Source organism: Scleropages formosus, chromosome 23 (genome assembly GCF_900964775.1).
Source record: "Scleropages formosus chromosome 23, fSclFor1.1, whole genome shotgun sequence".
Lineage (NCBI taxonomy): Eukaryota > Metazoa > Chordata > Actinopteri > Osteoglossiformes > Osteoglossidae > Scleropages > Scleropages formosus.
Window position 1 is genome coordinate 15,421,024 of NC_041828.1, and position 23,070 is coordinate 15,444,093.

General features: G+C 47.0%; 1 protein-coding gene across 1 annotated transcript in view; it reads right to left on the reverse strand.

The window, feature by feature from the left end:
• The window catches only part of jarid2b (jumonji and AT-rich interaction domain containing 2b), a 100,013-nt gene that overhangs the window by 26,935 nt on the left and 50,008 nt on the right, over positions 1-23,070 (reverse strand). The window contains exons 2-4 of the mRNA XM_029248322.1: positions 22,196-22,331; positions 17,074-17,206; positions 2,788-2,957 (exon numbers count right to left, since the gene is read on the reverse strand). Coding sequence (XP_029104155.1) covers positions 2,788-2,957; positions 17,074-17,206; positions 22,196-22,331 — 439 coding nt within the window. The remainder of the gene's footprint in view (positions 1-2,787; positions 2,958-17,073; positions 17,207-22,195; positions 22,332-23,070) is intronic.

Sequence of the window (23,070 nt, forward strand, 5' to 3'; positions counted from 1 at the left end):
TCGAAAAGGACAACTCCATCCCAAGGTCACACGGGGGTCTTCAGCAATAGCCCAACTAAGGCCACGTTTACTGGAAGAATAAACTCCTAGGCCTCGTGCTGGCTGCAGCTAACAAGCCACAGCATCCAAAACACAAAGGGAATTCATGATAAGTACAGGACTGGGATGAACCCCAATGGCACACTGCCTTTATTCTGCGGACAACGATTATTACACTACATTGCATCAGGAAACACATAGCCCCCTAGAAGGATTAAAATATCAATCCTTGAGAAAAGAAGCACATAGCTTTGAGTTAAAATCCCACCTGAAAAGCCTCGTTGACTGGAAATTCGGCATTCAAATGGGATAACAAATCATGTGATGTGGGGGTAAAAACATTCCTATAAAATCGTGATCATGTTAAAATTACTTTGTTTTGTTGTACAGTCAAAATTTTTGGAATGTCTTTAGCAGACATTGCTCTAGATAACAGATTAGATAAACATTTTATTGGCAGTGAGCCAAATAAGAGCTGTTATACAAATAAACCCTTGACCCTTTTACTGGGTACACAATCGATCCCTTCTAGAACTGGAACAGGACATGTTTGAGTTACATAGACCAGGATCCCAAGGACAGGACCTCAGGAAGAAATACAAAAGCAAACGTACGGTTTGATCTCTTCACTGAGGGAAAGTAACAGCAATGGCAGAAGTCCATGCAAAGGCCATTTCTCAGCTTGCCCTTTATTTAAGTATGGTGAGCAGCACTAAGGCTGTTTCTGTGGGAAATTAAAGGCAGGAGACCCTTTGAAACAAAAAAGCAGTGGTTAAAAACCACCTCGCACCATTAGTACGTGGCAGTCTCCCCGAAGGACTTCCCATCTCCGTAGGCGCGGCTGACATTCTTTCACCAGCTCCATTAAGACTTTGTGACATCAGCTTTTCTTGGGGGAGTGTTTGCTGAGAAATCAAGTCATCAAATGTTGGCGATAATGGTGGTTGTGTGGCGTGCATGTGGCAAGAGATTAAATGATAAAGCCTCAATGACAAGAGAACATGGCGTCAAAACATCTTCAAAGAACCTCAACCAAACCAGTCACGATAAAGAGCCGCTAGTCTACGCAACTTCAGGAAGGAGCCTCAGGTTTACAACAGCCCACCAGTACCGGTGGCGCCTATAAATGGTTTTCCGTAGGAAGTGCTGTCAAAGGTAATGCTTACTGTAAAATCAGACAAAAAAATCCCTTCGTTGGATGATAACGATGAAAACCTACGACATAATGATTTTAGGATTAGGTCAAAATGATTTCAAATGAAACTTCTTTTTGATGTTAATGTAATCTTGCCAGCAGGTCAAAATGCAGTTTATTGGAAGTAAGTATCATTTGTTTTATGACTAGAGCTTTACAAATGTTTTCAGTCGCTGCTGGATCTTCCTATGTGCTCTTCGTCTCTAACCTCTTTTTTTTTTTTTTTTAAATGAAGCCAGTGAAGGTTAACAGAAACACAAAATTCATCTACAAATGGAGGCCAGCACTCTATGAGCTGCTCATGTTGTGTGCGATCATGTTGGCTTGTGCTAAAGTCACCTTAAAGAACCATTCAGCTCCCACAGAACGTGCAAGGCTGTTTTGCCAGCAGCGCAGAGCAATTAGCATTGTTTAAAACATTTCTGAGGAGGTGGTGAAAGTTACAGAAGATATGACAATCGCAACCCAGTTTGTGCCCCGCAGATTGACAACACTTTGCTGAAATGCGCCCACGATTAGGACGTCCACCTGAAGGAACATCTTTGTTCTGCCTACACTGTTGACGTTCGGCAAAACAAACAGGAGAGCGTGCATTCTGGCACTGTTCGAAAATTAAAACCTCAACGCCCACAATAAGCAAATTGCCGCACAGAATGCCAGCGGGTAATAAGGTCAGTTGCTCCTTTGCAAGTTCACTTTGAGAGAAAAACAAACCTGGGGTTTCTAGGAAAAGCAGCCACTGATCTGGTGTTTAACTTTCATTGACTGATGTTTGCTCTGGCTGTTAGTTAGGCCCGTGTGGGTCCGTGGTGGACTTTGAAGGAGGAGCGGGTTTATCACTCGGTGTGGGCATGTGTGCATTCTTGACGTGAATAGGGCTACTTATCAGCTACTGAAGAGCGGACCTTACACAATACCACTGCCCCAACTCCTTGCCCGCTCTGGTCTGCCATCGAGAAACAATTACTCCAATCGGTGATAAAGCACATCGTTTGTACAAAGACCCATCTGATGCCAGCACGAAAACAAAAAGATCTAGGGGGATAGGCAAACTTGCAAGCGTGTGTTTCTCAAAAGGAAATCTGGGAGTGTCCCACACACTAAGATATGGCAGTGAATGAAGAAACCTGACTATCAGCCTGGAGCAAAATTGGTCTAGGCCTTGCCTTTTGGGGATAAACTGCACCAGAGTTCAAAAAGCATCATTTCCACACTGAGGTTAAGTGCCACAAGTGTTTTTAATTGTTCCCAGACCAGAACAATAGACTATTCCCACACACTCATTAAAACCAGGTGTCGTACAGCCTCTATCTGCCAGATCTTCTTGAGGTTTGCATGTCCGACTTTGTTCCTGACAAATGCGTAGCCTTATTTCTTTCGGGCAACACACACCGAGGAAGACTCGGAAAAGCAGTCCTTTCACCAAGACACGACACTCAAGCCTCTCCAGAGGTGGGCACTCCGTTGCAATTCTGAAATGGTGAGGCCTACAAAGCAAGTTGTGGATGTGAGATGAGGGTGAAAACTTTTTCTGTGGCAACGGAAAGGCCTACCTCGCAGGCAGAGGAAGGTCAGAAAGTCCTCGGTCTTAGGCTTGCGTCTTGAGAGGTCCGTGATCTGGGACACTGGAGCGGGCAGTGCCACCTCAGGCAGCTTCACCGGGGTGGTGCTGGGGGAGTTGGGCTGGGACTGGGCAAACTTCCTTTGTGCTTGCAGTCTTGGCCTGCACAAAGAGGAGAAATCCTGGAGTTAGTCTTGAGCTGCTCACCACACATCAAGCTGTTTTTTTTTTTTCCCTCCTTGAACCAGTGCTTCAAATGAGTATTAAATCAAATACATCTCTAATTTCCTCTGTGCAAATATATTCTACAATTTTTTAAACATTCACATTTATTCATTCACCTGATGCTTTTCTCCAAAAAGACTTACCATGTTAAGATACTTGCAATTATTTACTCATTTATACAGCTGTGTAATTTTACTGGAGCAACTTTAGGATAAGTACCTTGCACAAGGGTACTACAGCCAGAGGTGGGGATTGAACCTGCAACCGTTAGATCCAAAGACAGTAACTAACCACTACACTACCAGCTGTCCCAGGTGACATCTTTACTCAAGGTTAATTTTTAATACACATTCATCTGCATATTCAAAACCAGTGCCACCCACTGCCATTGTAACATACATTTTTACAAACTATATCTATAAGGATGTATATACAGAAAAAAATTTCTATAATTTTAATGCGTTTTAAACTATCCTTCTAAAATTGGATCTATGCGGAGATTTGTCACCATTAGGATCCAGCAGAGCCTGCGGGCTGCTGTCCACCTTGTAATCAGACATTTTTGATTCAACTGGTATCTGTAAAATATAATTAAGTTCTCCATTAAACAGAGACTACCGTTTTCAGGAGCTCACAAATGATTTAAATGAAGGAAAAAAAGTACAAAGGAGAAGTCTGTCGAGAAAGGCTTTCGGGGTCCGCTCCGAAACGCAAAGCATTTCTCCTTTCAAGATTGCTCTTCTTGCTTCGGAAGATTAATTTCACAGAATCCAGGGGAGCAGCTGAGCTGACGGTCTGGAATACTAAAAGGTCTCTAAACACGGAATCTGCTGCCCCCCCTCACACGTTTAAACTGCTCTCTTTCTGCAATTTCAAGAGTCAATACATCCACTTTATTATTTGTTTTCATTCGATCTCCCACTGCATTGTGCATTTGTGACACTTGCACAGAAATAGATTCATCTTCTACAAGAAAAGGAAGGCAGTCTCACTTTCAATGAGACTGTCATCTCTACAACAAGGATTTCAAGAGACACTACTTGCACTTTAGGGTTTTCTTTTTTTTTTTTCTAGACAAATCAGTAGTCTTCTGCCACAGTTGAGCATATGTTTGCTTTCCTTTCTTGGTATGGGGACTGTATCTGGTGGTGTATAAATTATTTACACACTTATTTAGCAGACACTTTTGTCCAAAGCGACTTCTAATGAACTCTATGTAGTGTTATCAGTCCACACACCTTATCCAGCAAGGTGATCTACACTGCTGGATACACTACTTACAATGGGTCACTCATCCATACATCAGGGGACACACACTTTGTGTCCCTCGCACACTATGGGGAACCTGAACAGCATGTCTTTGGACTGTGGGAGGAAACCAGAGCACCTGGTGGACACCCATACAGACAAGGAGAGAACATGCACACTCCACACAGACTAAGCCGGGATTGAACCCACATTCTCTCGCACCACCCAGATGCTGAGACAGCAGCACTACTCACCGTCCCACCGTACTGTGCCGCCCCACCAACTTGTCCAGGAACTGGTTCCAGCAAGGGGACTCAAACATTTCACCGATACTACATGAGACAGCGTTACAGTAAATGAATCCATAAATCACATTCTTTACTCAGTACTCTGGAGTAGGGTTTTTTTTTTTTTCCTTTTTTAAAAAAAAAAAAAAAAGTCATTTGGTATTTAAGAGTGGAAGGAATGGAGAGGGGTCAAATTCCGTAATCTTCCAACTGACCCAGTAGGCTCCAAGTAACACTATGTTGACCACACTGATTTATGTGCAAATACTGCACCAAGAGACAAATTAAACTGCACATTGGCAGTTTAAACATTTCCACATGACTCCATTTGCTCTTGGGTTCTTTGTAGTCACTCATCAGGCTTGTTGTTCCTGCAGAAAGGCTGCTTCAGGCTTTTGGAACTGACAAAACAAAAAGGTAATTGACGTCCGCTGCAGCGGGGAACCAAGTTATGCCCTCTTTGTGCCGAGGGCAGCACAGAGAAGGGCACATTGTTTCCTGCTGACTCGCGAACAAGGGGGAGACGTCTCCAAGTCGCGATTAATGTTCCAACAGAGCACCGGAGGCCCGTAAGATGTTGCAGAAACCTAAGCGAGTGCATCTACTTCTGTCTCACTTTGTCCTCATGCCATTCAGAGAGTCACTGAGTCAAACCCAGACTTCCATGGTTCAGGCAGGACTGTGCACTAACACTTCGCACCTCGCCGGGCAGCCAGGTACACCCCCTCCCCCCGAGGGAGCGGACGGCCGCGAGATCGATTTCAGAGACCCGCCGCTCCAGAAAGACCGGTATTGTTTTCATTGTGCGGCACGGTTTAAAGGCATCGCTCGCTTCCGTAGTGTCTACGGAGCGAGGACAAGGTTCGGCCATTCATGCGCAACATAGGGGTTGTGGGATGCACCTGGTCCAACCGGGTTATCCAAAGGAAAAGCGGCACTCAAACCTGCAAGTGACGTTAAACCAGGGGACCCTCTACAGACAATGGAGCACCTCTGGACTTCGAGGAAAACAGGTTTCAATCCCACCTCCTACTAATGTATATACTATGGTGTATAAATGAGTAAATAGCTGTAAAGTCACACTGGAGAAACCTTTGACGAAATAAATGCAACGAACATAAAGCGGGAACAAGAATTGACGGGGTAGCCATCATTGCTCCATTCAGGATACTCCAGAACAGTGGATGTGCCTTGACGGTAATGTCAGAGTAACGGCTACAGTTGCACCGCCAGCTTCCCCAAACACAGACGTGTGTTGATGTACATTCTGTGACTGCCTCCCATATTTTCCTCCAACCAACTTCCTCAGTTGGCAAGGACACTGCAACAAGCACTGACACTAGACAAAGCAGGACACACACCAAGTGTAAAGTGCAAAAATCACTATATTAATACCACACTAAGATATGGCAGGGTGGCCCAGCAGGCTGTTGCGGAGTCTCAGAGCTCCAGTGCTGTACGTTTGGATGCGGGTTCAAATCCGGCTCAGCCTGCGTGGAGTCGGCAAGTTCACGTGGGTTTCTTCTGGGTGCTCCACTTTCCTCTCAGTCCAAATTGCCGTGTGTGTGTTATATCGCACTGCTATATAAATATGTGACTCCACTGATTTATGGGAATGGTTTAGTTCAGTTTACCTAGAATTTGCCAGCTAAATACTGAATATTATGAGATTTAAATAAATGTAAACCATGTCTAAACATATTTCCTTGACTGAGATTTTACATGTTTGCAGTTTGCTGCTTGCAGAAATTGTACTTGGAGTAATTCCTGGAAGACATCGTTTTCACTTACGTACATTTTACTTACACAGTATCACTGTAAAGGGGAAAAAATGTCGAAAAATATTTGTTAAATGATAAAAGGTAAATGTAAAAACCACCAAGCGTCAATGACAGAACTGCAGCAGCGGAATAGCAGTGATTTGTAGCAAGAAACCTGTGCACAACCCAGACGTAATGTAAATCTCATTTATATACTCGTGTTATACTGCACTTCGAAACGGGTTCAAGATGCAGCGGACAGAACGGCCGTGACCTGTCATTTTAAAATAAATCTTGCACCCAGTGTTCATGTGGAAATTAACTCGTAGGCCTACTTTCAGCACATCCACGTCAAATGTGAATTAGAACTACCGGAAACCCGAATCTGACGCAGAGCGCTGGAATTATTCGCTCGTCAGAGTTGATGCGTCGGGTTCCGCAACGTGCCGGTGGTCTCATTTCGCCGACGAAACGGCAGAGTTCAGCTTTTCTCTCACAGAGCCGCTGCGGGAAGTCCGGACCGGCATCAACTTGAAAAGGGAATTTCAGGTGAGCGGTTTTCGAAAAAGCAAACGGCAAACGAACGCTGGAGGGGAAAGAGCAGGAAACATGGCCTGGCCATGCTTTCATTTCATCCACCCGTCTTGCTTAGGGAAGGGAGCCAAATCTGTAAAGACCCCTGCCCACACTTTGCCCCGAAGGCATAAGAAGGGGATAAAGTTGCTATTGATTTTCCCTCCATTTTAATTTCAGTTTCATGAAAACAACACAAAAAAAAAAGAAAAAAAAAAAAGAAAACATGAATGGGGCTCGGATGGCTGTTAAATAAAGGAGGAATTTAATTGGATGAGACATGGCTCAGGACAAGCAGCAGGCCAATAAAAAGGCACCGAGCAACTAAGGTTTAAAGAGATCCTGTCTAGACAGAAAAAGCGTCAAATGAACACAATCGCTTTCACTGCGCAGTTAAACGGATCTCGGCGTTATGTGGAAACCTGAGCTCTCGGGGGACAGCTGAACAGCTTGCGTGGGCGGACTGGGCGGAGCCTGTATAATGACCCCCCCCCCACCCCCCACACACACACGCACACCCCTTCGTCTCTGCCAGGGACACACTGGAGCCTCACGGAGTCACCAGGCTTGGCGTGGGTCCAAACGGTACGGATTCACAGTATTGGACACCACGGTTTGTCGGCTCGAACTGTCGGCGCGCGCGTCCAGCAGCTAACCTTGCTGCAGAACGGGGTCTACTTTCAGTCACCTGCGCCATGCTTTACTCTTCAATGGTGGCCATTTATTACCGGTCTTAAAAAGGTGGATTCAGTATGAATTTATACCTTACTTATTTCAAAAACAAAGAGAAACCAAACTGGAATTTCAGCATATGGCCTTTGATCAGCATGACAGCTCAGTTTAAGCAGTCACTTCAAATTGGCTGTTAGGAAAACTCAGAAGCTTACATTGACATTTATTCATTAAGCAGATATTTTTCGCGAGTTACATCTCAGAGAACAGAAAAGGTGCATTTCATCAACAGGAGGAGAGATTTGGATGCAGACAAGTGATTCTTCAATAGAGTCCATTTGTCACATCCACCGTATGAACTAGTATACACTAGACAAGTAGCTCCATGAAGGCTTTCCCATTATGAAATAAATTCATTTTTAAAAAATTAAATGCAATTCGAGTTTAGTCAAGGCTACAACGGCTCCAGTGTTCTCAACCATATATCTGTATCTAGCAGCTTAAGTCACCTTGGTGAATAAGGTGTGTGGGCTGATAACACTACATAGAGATCATTGGAAGTTGCTTTGGAGAAAAGTGTCTGCTAAATAAATAAATATAAATGTACATGTAGCCAGAAAGTGTGAAGCTCCACCTTCCTGATACTACACAAACAGCTGTATGCCTAACAAGGAAAAGGAGATCCGCTCAGCAACAGGCCCTGGTTCAGGAAGAATCGGGCGATAAGTTATTGGGGGGGGGGAACCACCCGGTCAGCCTTTCTGAAGTCTGAGCACAAAACCAACAATCAGGGCACAAGCCAGCGATTACGGCAGGATGTGTGCCTTCATCCTGAGGTAATCCGGGCTCACTCTTCAAAGGAGCCGGAGCTCTGATGGCGGAAGTTGTGCTGCATGGATTCTCCAGAATGCTTTCCCCAGGACCCAATGATGAAACCTCGGCTAGAACACGTGCCAAGTTGGCAACGCTCGTTTCCATCTACCGCCTTATCCCACGCGGACACGCTAACCTGGCCCGATTCCCGCAACCTGTGGAGATCAGTGTCATTTCCAGAGTCCTTCAGTGTGAGCTCGTTCATATCAGCTTCACCCAGCTCTAGCCGCACGTACTCTGGAAATCATCGCGACCCCAGTTATCGGCGCATCACCTACTGGCGGCTCACGCCACCCTTATCTTCCCACACGAGGTACTAAATCCTGGCTCAACCCAAAAACAACCCAATGTATTTCAGGGCATTGTCTGTACACAAAGGCAAAACAAGAGCGATAACACTGAGGCTGAGCTTCAAGGGAGCTTTAGCCACAAACTCAATTAAAAAAGATGCTCTGCAAATTAACCGCAGCTGTAACCTACAAATTCATGCAAGGAAAGAATACGTTGCACGTTACGACGATCCCTAGTGTTTCTCATCAATAAGATGCTGAGATAGCGAAGCAGTCCTTACAAGGCTAATGGCTGCGCTCCATGGTATGAATCACATCTATACATACAGATTGCTTGCGGAAATTCGTTTCTACAGCTCAGCGGAATGAAATTAAACAATCCCAAGGGTCGCTTGGGCAGGAACCCACGGCCCCCTCCTCTGAGTCTCAGGACCCAGGCTTGAGTGCGAAAGCCACAGGCCATCCAGCCTCTCCAGTCTGGAGTCCGTCTGTCTCTCCGAAGCAAAGGGCCTTCCGCAAACAAAGGCCAGCCGGCGCCGATGGCAGGCCCCAGATCCCCGCTCACGGCCCGGTGTCGCAGGACCCAGGCCATCAAAGGCATTCCTGTGCTCTGGGAGAGGCTCTTAATCTCCAGGTCAGGCCCTCCCTCCCCTTAGTGGGAGGGTAAGGTGGGGAGACATGTCCACCCTAGAGGCCAGAGGGCCCACTATGAAGGGGAAAGAGCCATGCGTTTAGGGCGAACTCTGTGACCCTGCTCCAGCGGCAACAACATGCGTCCACAGCACCCGAGATGGGGAGGGTACACCTGGTAACTAAACGGTCGATACCCAGTGGTCACCGATGGACAAAAAGGTGTCGAGATGGGATACATGGAAACACTCTGGCAGACTGAACACAACAGAGAAGTGGCATTCTAGATCAGCATCCACACATCCATAACAGCTGCATGCATCCCTTGCTTGGGTCCTGATGGTCAAGGGAAAGAGCTGTATCTTGCCACAGGAAACCGGTGGAAATGGCCTTTTTAATTACAGCCCCATCCGGGTTTCCTGTTCGAGTAATTCTGAGGGTAACAGAGCAGGTTGGGGGGTGCCAGAAAGCACTTTAAATCAGTACTGCCAACTGTCCTTGAAAGTAAGCACTTCCAGATGCCTGCGTGACAGAACGGGAGGAGACCGGGTTCGAGACTGACATTGCCGGTCTGCGTGGGGACAGGGTGAGAGAGCCCACAGGAACTGCGCATGCGGTGCAACATTCAGATGAGGGACATACGTACACTTTTCATCGCCAGCTTGCAAGTGACTTTGAAGGACTTCTTTGGATTGACACAAAGACAAGTTATTGCCAATAGGTATGCGTGTGTGTGTTTTTTCTTAAATTAGTCTTTAAAAGTCACGCAATCAGGATTCACAAAAAGCTTGTAATGGAGTCTCCGCATGACACAAAGTGCTTTAAAAAAAAAAAAAAAAAAAAAAAAACATGCTTGCTGTGAAATTACAGCTCATTAAAGTTACCCGGAAAAAAAAAAATGAAGAATGTGTTAAATGATCCCCATAAATCAGGGATTTAAGGCAAGTCCCTGCTGAGAACACAGAGTGTAAACACTGGGACTGAAGATTCGTTTCATTTAAAGTGTTTATTTCTTTCTGTCAGTGTCGCTCTCATTTGTGACCGCCTCAATGAATGGTCCCACATCTAGCTGACCCTTGAACCCAGGGGCCTGGCTAACCTATCCTACCCCCACCCAAGAAGCTCAATCAACCCCAGCTTGCAACACAAAGGTGTAGGACGGCATGTAGAGGAAGGAAGGGCTCCAACGCTGCTTGGGGCAAAGGAGTCAAAGTTAAGATCATTGGCTCTTTGCAGCCTAGGGTTCCATTATTTATGGTCAGTGGGTACCACGGTGCTTCAAGACACTACCTTGCAATCTTAGGAGCACGGGTGAAATCCTGCTCCTTCCTGCTGTAGAACCCCTGATCAGGGCACTTACACTGAATTGATACAGTAAAAACTACCCAGCTGTATGAACAGGTACTGTTTATCATTATTACTAGCTCAGTATGCAAATGAGAAAAGCACTGGCTTAGTGAATAATAAATAATGACTAATAATAGCAATGATGATAATAATAATAATAGCAGCAATGATAATAATAATTAGAAAAGACTGCGGACTCCTAATTCCATTCCCATAGTACAGATGCGTCGTTTCAGAAGTCAGCGCCTCTTCATTGCTGGTTTTAATTAAAGTCGAGCTCACAAACAGCCTCGCAGTGTTGCTGTTATGAATTATTGCACTGTAAATCTCCTTTTTATCTGCTCAGCACAGCATCAGTCCTTGTACTGAGGCTAAACATTTTCATAGGCTTACACTGCGAGAAGCTTTGGCCTTACTGCTGCCAAACAATATGCAGCATGCAAACAAACTGGCACGGGAACCCGGACTCAGAGACCCATTCGGATACACAGAATAAGGAAAAAGAGAATCTGCGTTTGGCTGTGATTAAGGGAGACTTTTTTTTTTTTTTTTTTTAAAACATGATTTATTATTTCACCACATTGCAGAGATGGTCTTAACACTACATCCAATTTGAACATGATTTTAATAAAGGCAATCTAAGAGTGCTGTTGTATAATACCGGGTGACCAACACAAGGCTCATTAATTTAGGGGACAAGTGGGCTTCTGAAGTCACAAGTTGTGTCAGTATAGCATAGCATGTTTTTTTTTTAAGAAATTGGGCTTTTTCTCCACTTGTTTTAATGATGATGAGCACACGTTAACAAGTTAGTCGGGAATAATATCTTCTCAGCTGAAACAGCAAATACCACTATTCTGTAACACCAGATCTAGTCAAGCCTATTTAAAGCGACGTTTTAAATAAACGGGGAAGGGATCTGTTGCCTCTGACTACCGAAGGCTGAAGACATCCAGGTAACAGCGGAGGTCAAGCACATGGACTTGCAATTCCCTGCAGGGGATCTGATCTTGTGATCTATAGAAAAGTATTTAACTTGAACTGTTGCAGAAGAACACGGAGCTGTGTTGATCAGTTCTTTGGATTAAAAAGAGAAAACCGTATGGCCCAATATCTCCAGCAGAAGTGCAGAATACTTTAAAAATAAATTGCATTTACATTTATGCTGCTGATGCTTTCCTCTAAAGTGACTTCGTTAAATTATTTAACAATTTACACAGCTGAGAAATACACAGCTTGATCGAGGGAACAGCAGCAGGAGATGCCATCTGAACCCTAGTTTAAGTGCAAGGTGGTGGCTCTAACCACTGCTCCACCTGTTGCGTGATGAGAGCATTCAAAAGCCACGCAGTAAAGCCCAGCAGGGCTACTCCCCCAAAGCCTAAGAAAATCACATCCTGCCATCTGTCCACTGGAAAACACCGTACCTGACAATTAGGAGCTCTGCGGCCACAGAGCTACGCACTGATCGCAGCCCGCGATAGCAAGGCCAGAGGTGGCGCCTGTCTCCCTTCCCTTGCCCTCCCATAAGGCGCCATGGCCCCAGCCTGGCGTGGCCACGCCCACCAACATAACCCACAATAAAGACAGTGGGGTGGATGACAGGCAAGCCCGCTGGCCGGGAGGGGGGCATTCCTGCATTGTGACTAAGCTCCCGGCATGGCCTGGCTGGTCTACCTGTGCCACCTCCTCTCACGCGATGCCCTGGAACAGATAGGCGTGTCCGAGCAATGAACACGTCGTTCACCATTCCTCACTCACTCACTCACTCACTCACCCACCCACCAGGGAGCTCAATGGTTAAACAAAAACGTTACGTTCCAGGGAAATTATCCTGGTTACGGGAATCATTATAGTAAAATGTTAGCAAACGTAAGCAACATCTTTTTGGACAAAAGCATCAGTAAAGAACCAAAGCAATGAAGAAAAACAACTGGTGAGAGAGGATAAATCAATATCGCGAGAGTGCACTGCAGCTGTATCCGACGTAACATGGATATAAACACAAACGTCTCCTGGGGAAAACCAAATAATGGATTTATAGTGTCCATTTACTATTACATTAGGGAATTAAGAGCACTTTGGAAAAGTAGCTGCCCTTTTCCAGTTTTATCAACTTCTACAGCTTTTATTGACAAGTTTGATCAGATTTTTATCTGTCCTAATAGTATATGAAGTCTGAGGGGAAAAATGAGGCCAGTATTGTTCTCATTTCATTTCTTTGGTGCGGAAGATTTAATTAAATTTGCCATCACAGATGTGAAAAAATAATTTCCCCTTCACAGTCAATAACTTTGTCACCTTTAGCTGGAATGACTGCAACTAAATTTCCCTCTTATCATTGATGACCGTGGTCGGTAGCACTGTTGAGGAATTTTGGCACACGCTACCATGCAGATTCTGCAATGTCTGGACTGCCTTCCAGAACTTCTTAGGTATTGTCACAAAATCATACCAACACATTGTAACCTTTCGCCCTTGTTCTATGTATTTGGATTTGCAATTTCTCGGTATGCTGTTCCTGTCTCGATGCTGCTGTGACTCAGCGCTGTTCTGCTACTAATGAATTTAAAATTTTGAAATCGGATCAAATTAAAGGGAAGAAATCTGAAAGGAGAATTACTTCACCTCTGCAAGCAAGCATAATGACGAAGGTCTTAAGATTCAACGCCTGGTTGCAACGTTACGGGAAGATCTGGCCTTCAAAAGCACAATAAATTTAGGCTGAACGCTTACAGTCTACGGAGACGGATCTTGGTTGCCTTTCAAGTGGCCTCGTCTCGATCCAAAAAGTTCCTGGTTCAAACATTTGGTTTAATTCATTTGTAAGAGAGCTGAGTGCTGATAACGCTGGCACTCAAGTACATCTTAGAAGTGTGAGAAATTCAGTTTGTCTGTTCGTCTCAACTTATCCCGGAATGTGCCTGGGGACAGCGGGATATGAACGAGCCCCAGATATGCCTGTTTAGAAGCATTTTCTATCAAATATTGACCACATTCATTGGCGCTCGGAGACTAACTCGGATGAGTCATAAACACGTTCCCTCGAGCAAAATGCTCGTTGTTTTCACTCTGAGCAGCCAGCTGGTGGATTGCAGAAACTCTGGTACACTCGTGGGGGCAGCGGGCCATGCTCCAAGTGTCGGAGCACAGGGTCAGGGGACCCAGTCGAACCAGTTACCATTTCGCAGCCTGAGAATACGTGTTCCTTCACTCTCCCAGGAAACTCCCCGGAGGTGCGGGAGGGATGGATTTGCCCCAGCATGGCCGGATCGTCAGGGAACCTATGGCTCACCCCACCCCCTCGCTACTCCTCCAGGTGTACCGCTGCCTGCAAACCATGAAGACATCCGGCACCGCCTGCCCGGCGACTCCTTTCCGGAGTTGTCCAACGAAAGACGAAGAACGGCTGCAACCTCAACCTCAGCTTCCAAACCACTAATTAAAGTGGATTTGGGAGGGGCGGCGGGGGGAATTCCTTTCTTGCTGCTCCTATGGAAACAGATAACGAAGAACCAGACGCCCAAAGTGAACAGTGGGCTCACGTCCCGAGGCTTTGCGGTTCTCTTCAGCTCACAGCGGTCACTCTGCCGATCTCGGCACCTGGCACCAATCAACTGCCCAGCTGGGGTGTCCGCCACGCCTGCTGAGTAGATTACAGGCCAGAGGCACCGTGTATGGTGACAGCTAGTCTGACGACAGGTGTGGTGCTCGCAGAACCTTCTGCGAGGCAAAATACATATGACAAAAAACACCGGTGGCAGTTTCCAGGATGATCATAGACCCCTCTCCAGGCTGCAGGCCATCCGAAGCAGACATTTACCAGAGGTTGGCCTTTAGCCGCTCTGCATCTCGATGCTGGGCTTTCACACGGCAGTGGCGGTAGTGGGGGAGGGTCAGCCCCATGCAGCGGGTGACATTTTTAATCCTACACTTCACAGTGGCGGCTTCAGCTCGAGGCCCAGACCGTTTGCGCACACTGCCGACGGGCACCAGAACCACAGAGGGAAAGTTATCATCGTTACTATCCAATATGATTTAATTATTGGAATTACTCACCGGGCTATCAAACAGATTGACCCAGAAGTGAGCTACAAATCTGCACATTTATACATGTACAGGTGGTCCCCGATTTACGATGGCGTCACGTTCCGCGAAACCTATCACGAATTGAAAATATCGTAAGCCGAAAATGCATTTAATACACACCTCTGCGTGACAAACTGTGAGATGCGGATCACTGCCACTGCCCAGCATCACGAGAGAGTATCGCACCACATATCGCTTGCCCGGGGGGAATCAAAATTCAAAATATGGTTTCTACTGAATGTCTATCGCCAGCTCATCATTGTAAAGTCGAAAAAAAATCGTAAGTCGAACCATCGTAAATCGGGGGCCACCTGTATTGTTACAACAGAATTTAAGGTTACAAACTTCATACAGGCGTGCAACTAGTGCTTATGACCCATCATTTCAACACTGCATTTATTCACAGAATTTTATTTGCTCAACTTAAATGGCTACAACCTGGTTAGACAATATAACCAGCCAAGCAGAACAATTTGGACACCGTCACGTATTGAAGGCCGAGGAGGGTCTGTCAAATCTCGCTCACACAGGTGAAGAACACCTGGATAGGGGGTGCTTTCCTGCCGCCTTGCACAACCATGCCAGTAAACATCTGCAGAAGCACGTCTGCAGTAAGGAAGTTGACACATGTCAAACAGTCGCCTTTTCCCCACAGTGGAGCCCAAGATAGTTGAGGAGAAACGAGACAGATTTCAGAGTTATGTTCTCATGAATATGCAGAGCGTGGGGGGTTTGCCCATGGGAGCGAGCTCCTTGTCATCAGGAGGAGGAGGAGGAGGTGGAGCTTCAGTTCTGCTGCTCCTTCAACATACTGGGCACATCTTGACAAACGTTCTCAAAAACCGCCTCACAGATTATCATTTTTAACACCACACTGACACCTTCTAAAGACATAAATCTTCAGTTAACAGGAAGAGGGGAAAGGAGTAAAAACCCTGTAATCGTCAAAATTAAACTTAATTAAATTACATGTGCATATTATCATCTCACATGATAAACAGGAAACCAAACTGTTCAAAACCATATAAACCATACATAAAAAATGATGATTGCAATATAAAAAAAGTAAATGAGAGAAACATCTCAGGGCTACCAAAAAGAAATGTAACTCATATTAGGGTCATCCTTAAAATTAATCTGATTGCCTTCATCCAGTCTGCGCCACCTTATTAAATCCGTCTTTGATGCAAAACATACGCTTAACGTTTGTGTTTCAGCACGTTTTCCTTCTTACTGCACAAGATTTATTAAAATTGCCAGTTAAGTGTCCTAATTAGACTAACTGGAAAATTACTATATACAGGTGTTTTCTGTTACAGTACAAAACATAAGTTCAAAAGTACAGCACGTGGCATAGTTGTTAGAGCTGCACCCTCCCGCTTGAAGGATCCAGGACTGAACCCCATCTACTGCTGTAGTACCCTTGATCACGGTACTTATCCTGAACTGATACACTGAAAACGTCCAAGCTGCATAAATCATTATAACCTGGGAAATTGTAAATTATTGCTTTTCCTAAGTTACCTTGTAGAAAAGGCCTTTAAAAGAAAGGAAAAGAGAAAAGGAAAGAAAAGAAAAACACAAACACCTACCTCAGCCTCAAGAAACCAAATCTTAGAGTTTCACAGCTGATCAAGCCTGCTTTGCATGATGGGTAATTGTGTGGAAACTTGCTTCACCATGCAGCACCAAATTGAGGACATTCCCACATTACATTTTGGCTATGTTGAATGTATGGCTAACATGGTAACCCAGCAGAAGGCCTCACATTCCCCCAGATCACAGGTGAGATGTCTGCCTACACGTGCACTAGATGCGGACACAGTTCTGAGTTGGTAAGACTGGCAGGAGGGAGTATGTTGGCAGGACCACCATAGCCCCTCTCGTCCTCCAGCGTCCTCTGGTGCCTGATGAACATGCCAACATCATGATGCGGTGCCTCACATCACCCCCTCACTGCTGAACAGACTGGGCTTTTACCATGGTGCCAGGAACGGCAGGAGCTCCCAAGTAAAGTGAGACCTAAAGCCTGGTTCCCTGAACACACCTGATCAAGAGCCGCCGCTGCAGGTTGCGGCCTTTTAGTCATCTAAAAAATTCCAATACCAGCTGAAACTGCTGGCAAAATTTACACATCACTGTTAGAAAGCAGGCCTATCAACCAGGAGTGAGATAAGCATCCGGACGTTACCCTGGACGCAGAGAGTGGGAAAAGGTAAAAGAGGTTTTTATCCGACGGCGCTGCCATCGTCTCCGACTGCAGTGCCATCCACTCCGGACCTACCTCTTCTTGACCGGACCATCCTCGGAGTAGTCACTGCTGCCGTCGGTGCTGCGGGAGGAGGAGCCTCTGGAGCGGTCTGCCTTATCCAGCCCCTTCGGTCCGGATCCATTCAGTTGGCCGTTTGATAGCGAAGCTGCAGGTCAACATGGAACAGATTAGGGCTCGGGGGTTGGGGGTTTGGGGGGGCGGGGGTTACAAAACTAGAGAGAATTGACTGAAAGGTTTGAGACTGACTGTACTACATTCATCCTGTGCTAACGCAGCTGTGGGACAAGTCAAGGTCAGGTCCTTGCGACCGCTCGCCACTAGCGCGGCCCGTTTCTTGTCGTCGCTCCCAATAGTTTAAACCCCATTTCATGATGGCGGCCACAAGCGGGATAAAGGTGCCTCGCCGAATGCTGTGCAAAGCCCAGGAAAAACGGTCGAGATCAATCCGAACTGTTCAATCAAGCGCACGGAACGTGACGGGAACGACGAGCAGGGCAAAAAAAAAAAGAAAAAAAAAACTGAAAAGGGAGGGAAGCTACAGCCTTGAGGACGGTGAAAAGAGATACCGCCGCATGTGTGAGGAGTTTATACAGCTCTACAAAAAGCGTTCAGGGTGAAGGAAGGTACTTTCAACAGGAAAGGGAACCCAAAAAAAAAAAAAAAAAAGAAAAAAATTTAGGGGAACTTGGAAATCCATGACAGATGAATAAATGTACACGGCCACAGAGTGAGGGCACAGCAGAAGCTCACTTGTGTATAAAAACCCAATTCGCACATCTGCGTTCCACATTTGACGGCGACCGGTGTCATCGGCTCTGGGGTTCGCCGCGCTCTCGGGCCGAGAGTCCCGAACCGCGAGGGCAGAAACGGCTGCTTCAGCTGGAAGGAGCGGCAGAGTCATGCGCGAAACCGTTTGCGGGAGCAAGCGCGGCGTGACGAGGGGGGAAGAGCGAAGGGCGGGCGCTCGGATGGAGAAACCGCAGCTCGCAGGCTGCACTCTGCGGTAGGTGCGCGCTTCGCCCGGAGGTCCTCCTGCACGCGACGCGAGCCGACGTTGGGGCGAATCACCGCGGACGGCGGAACGTGCGCTTTAGACCCGTCGCGGTCAAGGAGAACAGGGGCCGGAACCGGGCCGAGCAGAAGGCGCTTTTAGAGCCTCTCCAATTCCACACCGGTAGACGCGGCTCGTCCCAGGGCACACCGCCGACACTCCGCTTTTTCGACAAGGCTCTTACTTAATTCACCCATTCCTACGACAAAATAATCTGAGCGAAACTCGCGATACCGCAGTAATCCGGTGCAGAAACAGTAGATGCGACGGAAAAAAAAATTCACCCGCTGGGTCACCCTCCCCACCCTTAACCCCCAAAATATGTTCCTAAAATGTTTCCAAGAGGCTGTTAACTGATCAAATACAGCTACAGATTGACAAACAGATTAATCTAAAGAGAGTGCGGCGCTCTGCCAAAACCGAAGCGCGTACGGCCAAACAAATAAACAAACACCATTAAAATGTCTGTCAGGACCGCCTCCTCCCGTCGGCCTTGTTCTGCTTGCGTCGGTTTCACACCAACGGCGCGGCGGGAGAAACGCTGACAACCGAACCCCTCCCCGGCTTCACTTAGATCTGCTGTATAAAATGCAAAGGAGATACATCCATAAGAGGGGGCGCAGCGGGTTTGGCCGGGCCCCGCTCTCTGGTGGGTCTGAGGTTCGAGTCCTGCTTGGGGTGCCTTGCGATGGACTGGCGTCCCGTCCTGGGTGCACCCTTGTTGCCGGGTTAGGCTCCAGCTCGCCGCGACCCCTCTCGGGACAAGCGGTTTCAGCCAGTGTGTGTGTGTGTGTGTGTGTGTGTGTGTGTGTGTGTACACAGTCATAAGATATTGCTAAAGGCCCTAATCCCGTCTCCACACATGTAACGAAGCCATGCGCATCAGCCTGGTTCCACCGCTGTCCTCCAGAGAGCCGTTGGTCGGCCGGGCCGGATGCCGAGTAACGGCCGGAGCTGTCAGGCAGACTAATGTGGAGCAAGAAAATAAACTCCAAAGATGGACATTATTCAGGGCTTAATCAACTTTACGAACAAACATACAGCATAATCACCCCTGAATAATAGTGTTCTTCGCAGAGCACATGCAGCTGTGCTCCACAACGGGAGCGGCCAAGCGCTCGGCACACATCGCACAGGAAACCTACAGCAATATTACTCAGACGCAAGTATCTCCTTTTATTAGTATTCTGTTTATTCTGTCAAGTCTAGAACAACAGTGTCTAATTTGATCCGTTTAGTCAAGTCGAGACTTCTGAAACTGACAGTGAAAAGCAGTGATGCGCACAACGAAATTGTTACAGCTCACAAATTACACAGCGTTATTCCCAGAATAGCAAACGGGGGGTTGCAGTGCCCGTGACATTTAATTGTTTTAAAAATTATTTTCACGCTGCAAATTTTTTTTGCTTTCCCCACAAAAACAAAAAAAAAAATTTGCAGGTGATATGACAGAGGGCGTCCAATGAGTATAACGTGTGGATTTGCTGGCAGCAGCGAGCGCTTCGAGCGTGTCGGTCGGGCCTCCCCTCGGCACCGAGCGATCCGCCGCGTGGCCTTGAGCGCGCGCTGCCACCTGGGGAGAGGAGCGCCAAGCGTCTCGGACGCGGGCCCGTCGCCCACATCGCGCAAGGAAGTACACGCTTCCGGCCTCTGGAGGAAGCGCCAAGATGAAACGAAGCCCCTCGACGCCTCCCACCGCTACGTCTCCAGCCCCAGATGCTGGAAGTCACGGCAGAAAGGCTGGAAGGGGACATGATGTCACCGGTTTAATAATGTATGGAGCGCCTGCTGAACTGACGAAGATGGAGCGGTAAGAAGCCCTGGAGAGCAGCGGAGAACGTGGCCCTGCTGCAGCGGAGACGTCTCTTTCCTCCTCTTGGCAGCCTATTCGCTCGCGTCCCATTCGACCATATGTCAGAAAAGGGACAAGCAGCTCACCTACAGAAACACCCTCAAGGTAAAATTTCTGACCACAACTTCCTAGATTTAAGAAGAAGCTCAGCAATGACAGTAACTACAGCCTCACCAATGGCCTGAAATGTACTTTTACTACTTGCTGTGTTCAACGTTCATACATCTAACCCTTTCACATGTAGAAACAGAGATGATCCTCCACTTTCAACGAAGTTCCGCAACACCGGAGTAATTTGACTGTTGGTGGAAAATCCATTATACTCTATTACATGAGCAATCAGGATATTTAAAACTATAATTTCACACATTCCTCATGGTAAAATACTAACATGGAATAATAGTGTAAATACAGTACCGTCCATTGTCAACAACCGCTTGTCCCGAGCGACGTCGCCGCAAGCCGGAGCCTAACTTGGCAACACAGGGCGCAAGGCTGGAGAGGGAGGAGACACACCCGGGACAGGATGCCAGTCCGTCGCAAGGCACCCCAAGCAGGACTCGAACCCCAGACCCGCCATACAGTGGGCATTGGCTAAACCTGCCGCACCACCACACCCCTCAAATATAGTACATTAATTCTAAAATAGAGTACTGGTAATATGAACATTGTAGTTAATGTCCACTATTTACTTTTTGCTTCCCAGCCATCGGCCACCTTACATTTATTTGGCAGACGCTTTTCTCCGAAGCTACTTCCAATAAAGTCTATGTAGTGTTATGAGCCCACACACCTTATTCACCGCGGTGACTTACACTGCTGGATACACTGCTTACACTGGGTCACTCATCCATACATCAGTGGAACACACATACACTGTCACTCACACACTATGGGGGAACCTGAACAGCATGTCTTTGGACTGTGTGAGGAAACCAGAGCAGACACGGGGAGAACACACAAACTCCACACAGACTGAGCAGAGATCGAACTCACGTTCTCTCGCACCCCCCCAGGCACTGTGAGACAGCAGCACCACCGTTGCCGCCCCAGGGGGGATCCAGTTCTCCATTCCCATCCAGTCCTTATATCCTCATCCCCCTCATAGCAGGACCTTGTACTTAAATCATCTCTGTCCAGCCAGTAGCGTTCACCTCCTGACTCAAGAGTGAGGAAGTCATGTATTAGGAAGAATGAAAAGAAAGTGTTGATCTAAGGAAAAGTTGTCTCATACGATAGAAGAGCTCCTTAGTAAGACAGGACCTTTTTAAAAGTACTAACCAACTGCTCCTGCCTCCATTTCCCTTCTCTGTACACTTTTTTGAGCTTTAAACCAGAAAATGCTCCCTTTCCTACCCTGAATCTTCTCTGCAGCTCTGTGAGCCCCTACTTGCTGTCTGGATACAGAGCTGTAGCGTGAAACAATGTTTGACAGTACATCGCTGGGTCACCATGTGGACACCACTACCTGGTCCCTGAAATGTCATGCCCAGATAAGCCTTTAACAGCCGCTACTAATGTATTGTATGTAAACGTTTGTGCCCCTTTTTAAAAATAAATAAATAAATAAATAAATTGTGGGAAGGTGATCAGGTGCTCTGAGAGACACCCCAAGACCCACCAAAATGTGCTTCTGGCAAGCACCATTTCCACAGGAAAAACTAGTATGGTCCTGCAACTGGGGGCCTTGTGTCTCAACCTTTAGCCACTAAATAACCCAGATTTAACCAGGCATCTACTGAGGCCACAAGAGGACGTGACAAAGACGTGCAGCAACTGCTAGACCACCTCTTCGTCCATCTCTACCAAGCCTGCACTGACTCCCCCAGGACTCAAACCTGGGACCACCATACGGCTGTTGCCACCTCCCAGATTAGGCTAAACCCTGCTTGTGGGTAACCACTACCACAGACACACCACTAACACATGGCATGAAACCACAAACCCCCACACCCAACGTTCACCACCCTCTATCAGCCTCCCGAAAGTCCCGACCACCCTCATTGAACCTACAGCTCTCCTGCCCCTTCCAAAGCACCGACTCTTCACTCGGTCCTCAGGAGATCGCGACCTTCAGCACGGTGGTTCCAAACCACAGGCAACAGCATCAGATGAAAGTCTCAACTTTCCACCCATTAAAGTGAAGGCATTAATCACCACGGTTAGCTAATGGAACATGCAGCCGGGGAGACAGGTACAGGTAAAAGGTGCAGGGTAAAGTGTCAGCTTACCATTTGTGTTTTTGGGTCCTTCTCCGAGGCAGTCCCCAATCTGCCGCTTCTGCGCATTCTTGAACTCCTTGAGGGAGAGGTAGAGCACTCGGCGCACCACGCGCTCCTCCGACCAGGGGATCCCATCGCTGTCGTCCTGCAGGGGCGGAGGGGACACACATCAGCAAACGCAATCATCCAAAGCATCTTCAACAATCACTGCGATTATTACAATTACCACAAACCATGTTTTTTAAATCACCGCCAAGACTGCCATTTGAAGCAGGCCGTGCCGCTCGACACACTGCCTCTTCCGCTATGCTGACGTGCTGCTTTGAGTTAAACTAAGAACACGCCAAGTTCCAAAAAACACCGCACGTCATGCGCATCCTCCTGGTCCATGAAAAATTCTAGAAGAGCTCACAGTCCACCGAACATCCAGCAGGGTTTACAACACAACGCTTTCCCTTGCCCTGACATGAGGTGGAGAAGATCATCGAAAAAGGAAACAGTAGCACCTAGCTAGACGGCAAACACTCACTCCAAATCCACACATTTCCCTTTCCGTTGGGGGCAGAGGTCAATACCCCTTTCCTATCCTCCCTGCTGGGTGCGGAAACTGGTACGTGGAGCATTCTTCTCCAAGTCTTTCATCTTATGTTGTATAAACATCTGGCTGGATGTAAACACGCCATTGCCAAAGCCCACCGTCTCAGCACAGAGTCCCAGCCATTGCTCTAACAAGCGCTCATGAAAGAAGAGCACACTGGCACTCGCAAGGCACTCGAAGCTGCGGATGCTCTACTTTATAAAGCCTGATGAAAGGCTTTTGTTTAAGAATTCTGTTTATTGCTCTGCGACTGGCAACTCTTTCCCCGACACGTAAACCATGCAAG